This window comes from Xenopus laevis, chromosome 3L (assembly GCF_017654675.1).
Source record: "Xenopus laevis strain J_2021 chromosome 3L, Xenopus_laevis_v10.1, whole genome shotgun sequence".
NCBI classification, from domain to species: domain Eukaryota; kingdom Metazoa; phylum Chordata; class Amphibia; order Anura; family Pipidae; genus Xenopus; species Xenopus laevis.
In genome coordinates, this window is record NC_054375.1 from 4262321 (window position 1) to 4270393 (window position 8073).

At 45.9% G+C, this 8073-nt stretch overlaps 1 protein-coding gene across 3 annotated transcripts; it reads left to right on the forward strand.

The window, feature by feature from the left end:
- Window positions 1-656: 656 nt before the first annotated feature.
- On the forward strand, window positions 657-8073 carry amn1.L (antagonist of mitotic exit network 1 homolog L homeolog). 3 transcript variants are annotated; one of them, XM_018251887.2, is made up of 7 exons: window positions 657-784; window positions 1193-1325; window positions 2746-2893; window positions 4332-4549; window positions 4777-4833; window positions 5985-6096; window positions 7810-8073. In XM_018251887.2, exons 1-7 carry the CDS (start codon window positions 750-752, stop codon window positions 7881-7883), a joined length of 777 nt encoding a protein of 258 aa, XP_018107376.1. In that variant the 5' UTR covers window positions 657-749; the 3' UTR covers window positions 7884-8073. The 3 variants fall into 3 exon arrangements, with proteins under 3 accessions (XP_018107376.1, XP_041441789.1, XP_041441790.1); XM_041585855.1 differs by lacking the exon at window positions 657-784 and having other exon boundaries at window positions 909-1325; XM_041585856.1 differs by lacking the exon at window positions 657-784 and having other exon boundaries at window positions 909-1325; window positions 4777-4803.

An 8073-nucleotide genomic window follows, 5' to 3' on the forward strand; every position in this document is an offset into this window, starting at 1 on the left:
CCCAGCACCTGTAGCAGCGACCAGGATACGACTCCCAGCACCTATATAGTGACCAGGATACGACTCCCAGCACCTGTAGCAGCGGCCAGGATATGACTCCCAACACCTATATAGTGACCAGGATACAACTCCCAGCACCTCTAGCAGCAGCCAGGATATGACTCCCAACACCTATATAGTGACCAGGATACAACTCCCAGCACCTGTAGCAGCAGTCGCCAGATGGGCTACAAATGTCAGTACAAGAAGCAGCAGTCAGTCATTCAGTCAGTCAGTCAGTGAGTGAGTGAGTCCCAGTAGCCCAGGTTGAGTTGGGGCAAGTATAAAAGCTGTGTCCCCTGAGGCATTTGTGGAGCAGCAGAAGAAACTCCCAGCAGGAGCCTGAGTGTAACTCACAGTATCGGGAGCAGCCGCACACGTCCCCTTTCTACTGCACAGAGAAAAGAACTACATTTCCCACAAACCCTTGCAGTTAGGGAGCGAGTACAAACTGCAAACCTCACGCAACTTCCGTGCAGTAGAAGTAGTAGTCAGTAGTAATGGAGCAGCAATGAGCGGCTGAGAGAAGAGCGGCGGGTGTAGGAAGGAGACACAGACAATATCCGGGCTCGGGCGCTGCTTCTTATTTCTGTTGTCACCTAAGCCCGAGGTGACGTGTTGTTGTCGCTCCCTGGAATCTTTGTGTCACAGTCACGTGGCTGAGCGGTGTCACGTGGTAGGGCTGGTTCCTGGGCAGGGACTCGGCAACAATGTTCTGCGGGGGGGTGGATCCGCTTCTGGACCTGTGAGTGTCCCGGTATCATCACTGGGACTTTGAGGAAGGGTCAGACAGGGGTGGGTTCCGGGAGGCGTCGTTGCTAAGTAACTGCTGCAGTGTAACCTATAGCAACCAATCAGCAGAGAGCTTTCATCAGGCCCCACTCATGAACGCTGACTGCGGATTGGCTGGGTCACCTGGTATAAATTGTACCTGTCTCTTCCCTCCCCCAGGGAACAATAGTCAGTTTTTTTCTGCTCAGTTTAATGGTTGCTATGGGCTACTTCTCCTGGTTACCGCACCGGGCACTTGTGTTAATAACTCTTCTCTTTCTCTGACCTTTACACTGGGTTCTACTGACACTACTGGGAATCAGTCTATATGGCAGCTCCCACCTGCCCATCTTCCTACATATTCCCCTTTCTCTCTCCTCAGGTGTGTGATTTATGTCGCCAGAAGTTTCTCCCGTTATGACTCGCAGATTGAACCGTTGCCTCCCCACATTAAGGACAAGCTGATAAAACTGTTGAGTGCTCACGGGCATATCTCAGACTCAAACATCAGTCAGGTGAGTTCTCATATAACCTTTTATAGGGAAACATCAACTTGTAGCAAATCAGAGTGTTAGAAGTTTCATAGGGAAAGACTGACCAGTAGCCAATCAGAGCATTAGATACTTCATGGGAAAAAATTGACCAGTAGCCAATCAGAGCATTAGAAGCTTCATAGGGAAATATTGACCAGTAGCCAATCAAAGCATCAGATATTTCAATGGGAAAAATCGACCAGTAGCCAATCAGAGCATTAGAAACGTCATAGGGAAAGAATGACCAGTAGCTAATCACAGCATTAAAAACATCATAGGGAAAGATTGCCCTGTTGTGGACAGAAGTATGTCCGGAGAGTATTTTGTCCCTTCCAAATTGTGATGAGTAAGTTCAGCTAGCTGATAAGAAGAAATGACACTGACACGACTGTTCAGTATGCAAAATGCTTCTCTCTGTTTATTGTAAGATACAAAAAGGTTATATAGGCAAAGAGGGGGTTATGTCGCCCCTGTAAGCTTGCGGTTAAAGCTATGTGGCTTCAAATGGAAAAGTACAAACTTTATGGATATAAAAATAGATATCAAGCTTCGTAGATATATATCTTGCAATACAACGAAATATAAAGTACAAAGTTCTTATGCGGTTTTAATTGAGCAGTCATCTTCCAGGAACAGGTGCATAGGGGCATGACCACAAGTTGTCGTGACCTTTGAGACCGAATCTGTTTCTTGTGAAGCGCAGTTGTCTTCCCAGAATAGGTGCAGAGTAGCATGACCAACACGAGTCTGTTTCCTGTGAAGAGGTTCCTCTTTGGTTTCATCCTAGCTAGTATTGATATATGTTTTGCAAATAGCTGAGTAAGGAAATATAGCAGACACACAGTATAACAGTAAAATAGACTTTTTAAATGAGAGCACACAGAATAAACTGACCAGTCCACCACAGCCCAGTAGCCAATCGGAGCATTAGAAGCATCATAGGGAAAGATTGACCGGTAGCCAATCAGAGCATTAGAAGCTTCATAGGGAAAGATTGACCAGTAGCCAATCAGAGCATTAGAAGCTTCATAGCGAAATATTGACCAGTAGCCAATCAAAGCATCAGATACTTCATTGGGAAAAATTGACCAGTAGCCAATCAGAGCATTAGAAACGTCATAGGGAAAGAATGACCAGTAGCCAAGCACAGCATTAAAAACATCATAGGGAAAGATTGACCAGTAGCCAATCAGAATATTAGAAACTTCATAGGGAAAGATTGACCAGTAGCGAATTAGAGCATTAGAAGCTTCACAGGGAAAGATTTAACTGTAGCCAATCAGAGCATTCGAATATTCACAGGGCTAGACCCAAATGTAGCCAATCAGAGCACAGGAACCGCATTTCAGACCTCAGATATTTGGACCTTGAATTGAAATGTGTACATGTCCGTTGCCTTAAGGTTCTGCACCCCGGGGTGATGAAACTGGACCTACGGGAGTGCGACATCTCGGATGTTTCTCTTCAGCTCATTTCTCGTTGCAGCCAATTAAAAGAAATTAATGTCAATGCTCGTAAAGGGGAGGAGAGAACTTCCATCACTTCTGAAGGTGAGTTGCTGAGCAGAGGCACGTGCATCTCCTACATTCTTTACTTCCCTTTATGTAGGGTGCGGTATTGCTATTTATTGTAAATATATTTGTCACTTTAAATCCAGCTCAAAAGCCACTTCTTGTATTTCTGAGTGTCAGTTCTCTGCCTTGGTGTCGGCTCCCAGATCATTCTCATGTTTCAGCAACTTCAGGGACTGTACCAACGGCTGGTGAAAGTGCATGAGAATTTATAAACTCCCTGAGGCAACACAGTGAAGATATATGTGTGTACAGGGAATCACTTGTGTTATAATGTGATATAATTGTGACTGTGTATTCCCAGCGACTCCCAACACCCAATGACACAGTGACTCCCAGCACCAAATGACACAGCAACTCCCAGCACCCAAAGACACAGTGACTCCCAGCACCCAATAACACAGTGACTCCCAGAACCCAATAACAATGTGACTCCCAGCACCCAATGACACAACGACTCCCAGCACCCAATGACACAGCGACTCCCAGCACCCAATGACACAGTGACTCCCAGCACCCAATGACACATTGACTCCCAGCACCCAATGACACAGTGACTCCCAGCACCCAATGACACAGTGACTCCCAGCACCCAATGACACAGTGACTCCCAGCACCCAATGACACAGTGACTCCCAGCACCCAATGACACAGTGACTCCCAGCACCCAATGACACAGCGACTCCCAGCACCCAATGACACAGCGACTCCCAGCACCCAATGACACAGTGACTCCCAGCACCCAATGACAGTGACTCCCAGCACCCAATGACACAGTGACTCCCAGCACCCAATAACATAACGACTCCCAGCACCCAATGACAGTGACTCCCAGCACCCAATGACAGTGACTCCCAGCACCCAATGACACAGCTACTCCCAGCACCCAATCAAATCAATCTCTCCATTTTATTTAAACTAGGGATGCACCGAATCCAGGATTCGGTTCGGGATTCAGCCAGGATTGGGCCTTTTTCAGCAGGATTCGGATTCGGCCGAATCCTTCTGCCCAGCCGAACCGAATCCGAATCCTAATTTGCATATGCAAATTAGGGGTGGGAGGGAAATTGCATGACTTTTTGTCAGAAAACAAGGAAGTAAAAAATGTTTTCCCCTTACCACCCCTAATTTGCATATGCAAATTAGGGTTCGGTATTCGGCCGAATCTTTCACGAAGGATTCGGGGGTTCGGTCAAATCCAAAAAAGTGGATTTGGTGCATCCCTAATTTAAAACACTAAAGACTTCATGAACCTTGTGGGCCTATTGCAGAAGAATCCAGGTTTCATAGCAATTTAACGCTTTCATTGACAACATTCTTTGCTAATCACGTGTAAATTTAATTACAGTCTGGGTAGTAACGAGTAGTGGGAGGGGCTTATTAGTAAATTCATTAGGAATCTGTTCCATGTTTGCAGGTATCTCAGCCCTGGCCCAGTCCTGCCCCAATCTCAGTGTGATCTCTATGAAAAGATGCTGCAACATCACAGACCATGGGCTCCTGTCTGTCACCCGCAACTGTCGTCTCCTGCGAGTCGTTAATCTGAGCGGCTGCTCCGGGATCAGCGATGGGTCCCTGGGGGCCCTGGGTCAGAACTGCACTTTCCTACAGAGCGTGGACTTCTCCTCTACCAAGGTCTGATGTTCTCCTTTATGGAGGCAGTGGAAACAAACTGATGATGGAGCTGCCATAGAGCTATGGGAGGGGCAGGGAGCCTGTTAGTCCAGCAGTGGGCAGGGCTAGAACACAATGATGGCCTCCCCCCATAGATAAGCTGCGGGAAAGTGATCAGAGCAGAGGCGGGAGTTGCCGATTAACCCACTATTGCTCAGTCCTGATTATTTAACTCTTTCCTTTCACAGGTCACAGATGACGGCGTTAGAGCCCTGGTGAGTGGCAGTTGCGCACAGACGTTAAAGGTAAAGTAACACTTTTATTTCTGTTTCATTCCCGGCTTTATCCCACTCTCTCATATCCAAAAAGATGAAGCACAAAAGGAAGCCATATTGTTCAAATGCCATAAAAAAAGAAGACCAACCGCAAAGTTACTAAGACTCCATCTATAAAATACAAGAAGTAAAAGTACAGGTTGCCCTTATTTTTGGCATTTGTTCTCTGTCGCACAGTGAGGGGCAATATTGTAATTCACTTCCAGCTTCTCATTCCCGTATTCTCATTCTGAGGTTCTTCAGGGGTACCAATGTCCTCCCTTAGCTAAAAGTCACTCTACTTGGCCATGGGAAAGAGAGCAGCCCAGGAGCAGGAAGTACAGAGAATCAGAGCTCTGTACCTGGGTAAGTACTGGGGGAGATTGGATTCACTTACCCAGGGGGAGGTTCCTGTCTGACCATGGGAAAGAGAACAGCCCAGGAGCAGGAAGTACAGAGAATCAGAGCTCTGTACCTGGGTAAGTACTGGGGGAGATTGGATTCACTTACCCAGGGGGAGGTTCCTGTCTGACCATGGGAAAGAGAACAGCCCAGGAGCAGGAAGTACAGAGAATCAGAGCTCTGTACCTGGGTTAGTATTGGGGGAGATTGGATTCACTTACCCAGGGGGAGGTTCCTGTCTGACCATGGGAAAGAGAACAGCCCAGGAGCAGGAAGTACAGAGAATCAGAGCTCTGTACCTGGGTTAGTATTGGGGGAGATTGGATTCACTTACCCAGGGGGAGGTTCCTGTCTGACCATGGGAAAGAGAACAGCCCAGGAGCAGGAAGTACAGAGAATCAAAGCTCTGTACCTGGGTAAGTACTGGGGGAGATTCACTTACCCAGGGGGAGGTTCATGTCTGACCATGGGAAAGAGAACAGCCCAGGAGCAGGAAGTACAGAGAATCAAAGCTCTGTACCTGGGTAAGTACTGGGGGAGATTCACTTACCCAGGGGGAGGTTCATGTCTGACCATGGGAAAGAGAACAGCCCAGGAGCAGGAAGTACTGAGAATCAGAGCTTTGTGCCTGGGTCTAAGAGCCCAGTAATACAAAGAATAAGGACAGTGCTCAGTATTACTGGTCCAGTCTATGTACAGATATCTGTGTCCGGGGCTCTAACACTTTCTCCTTCTCACAGGAAGTTCTCATGAGCCGCTGTGTTTTACTGACGGACCGAGCGGTGGAATACGTCGTCCTCTCCTGCCCCCACATCAACATCTTTGTGTTCCACGGATGCCCCCTCGTCACAGGTCAGTTACCCCCCTCCATAATGTGAAAAAAGGACAACTAAAGCGTTATTTGTATTTATACCTATGGGAGGAGCTGCCATACTGTTAGTGCCGTGGGTATAAGTAATAAGCTGAGGTTACTGTGTGATGCTTCAGTGCTTCAGAGGGTTAATAAATCCCCTAATCTCAGTGGGTGAATGGTATTAAAGGGCCGGAGCAGATTTAGTGGGAGACACAGGATTTGGGCCAAGTGAAATAACTTGGAACATAAATGATAAAACAATGTTATCTCCATCCCTGTGTCTCTCCCAGACGCACACGTGAGAGGGGGGTTCCGTTTCTTTTCAGACTGGGCCTTAAAGGGGTTGTTCACCTTTAAATTAACTGTTAGTATGGTGTAGAGAAGGATATACTGAGACTATTTGCAGTTGGTTTTCATTTATTTGTGGTTTTTGAGTTATTTAATTTTTTATTCAGCCAGATTCTAATTTCAGTAGTCTGGTTGCTAGGTTCCAAATTCCCCTAGCAACCAGGCACCGATCTGAATAAGAGACTGGAATATGAATAGGAGAGGCCTGAATAGAAAGAGGAGTAATAAAAAGTAGCAATAACAATACATTTGTAGCCTTACAGAGCATTTGTTTTATAGCTGGGGTCAGTGACCCCTATTTGAAAGCTGGAAAGAGTCAGAAGAAGAAGAAGGCAAATCATTTAAAAACTATAAAAAAAATAATAATAATAATAAAGACCAATTGAAAAGTTGCTGAGAATTGGCCATTCTATAACCTACTAAAAGTTAACTTCCCCTTTAAGCACAAACAGTCAGGAGTCTCAATGCTCAGGGCCTATTGATATTTCTAAAGCTCCAACATATTCCGTAGCGCTGATCTGCACTCGTCTCCCTACTTTTTGGGATCTGCACCCCAAGGAATTAATAGAATTAATTTTGGGGGGCCGAAGTGCCTGTGATCCCCCCCCTATAAAATCCTGTTCAGGAGCAGCTGGAACAGATTTACTGATAAGGAGGAGATTGACGGTCCCTGGTCACATGGTTTGTTCCCTGGGAGAGAGAATGTGGCTAAACTTCCCAACGCACAGATCGCTCCTGGTTTTGGACTCGGACCCTCTGTTTGTAAGTAGCGATGGGCGAATTTGTCCTGTTTCGCTTCGTCGAAATATTCGTGAAACACATTAAATTTAATGGGCATCAAAATTCTTTTTGACGCGCACCTATTTTGCTGAAATGCATTAAAGTCAATGGGCGTCCCAATAATTTTGACGCGCAACAATTTTTATGTGTGCAACTATTCTGGAAAAATTTCGTGCGGCAGAATTTTCGCCATAGTTTGGTGACAGCCAATTTGCCACGAATTCGCGCCTGGTGAATTGATTCGCCCATTACTATTTGTAGGTTCTGTGTCTCTGCAGCCTCACGATTGTCTTTTCTATTGAGCCATTAGCAGTGGTTTGGTGACACCTTGTGGCTGATTTGTGTTACTACAGTCAAGTCATTTATCAGCTCTTTTTTGGATTCTTTCAATCTGCCTCTTATAATTACCAAAACCTCCATCACATGGACTGACAGATTGACAGACAGACAGACCCCCGGCTGTACCATGAATAGAGAATTTAGCCATTTACAGGCAAGACTTCCTGTAGTAACTAAACTACATTTCCCAGCATCCTCCACCAACACATTTCTATTCTTTTTTTCTTTTGGTTTTGTCTTTTCAGGTTGGTCACGGGAGATTCTGGAGCGCATGGCTCAATCCAACAAACTGAAACAAGTCACCTGGACAATTTACTGAAGCCTCGGACTCCTGACACCCTTTTTGGGGCTCATTCACCTTTTCTCCACGTTCTGAAGGCAAATAGGAACTGTGTATTTGGGGGGGGTATTTAATTTGTTCTGTTATTGGAGAATAATGAGTGTGGGAGTTGCCATACACATAGGGGTGATTCCATTCCAATAAAACAAAGAGAATATTTCTAATATAA

Bases quoted from the DNA above. Each gene is read 5' to 3' on its own strand.
- amn1.L (XM_041585855.1), top strand. From the start codon at position 924: ATGAACGCTGACTGCGGATTGGCTGGGTCACCTGGTATAAATTGTACC. The intron at 4,834-5,984 runs GTAAAGTAACAC...TCCTTCTCACAG, and splicing joins GTTGCGCACAGACGTTAAAG to GAAGTTCTCATGAGCCGCTG. The intron at 6,097-7,809 runs GTCAGTTACCCC...TTGTCTTTTCAG, and splicing joins CGGATGCCCCCTCGTCACAG to GTTGGTCACGGGAGATTCTG.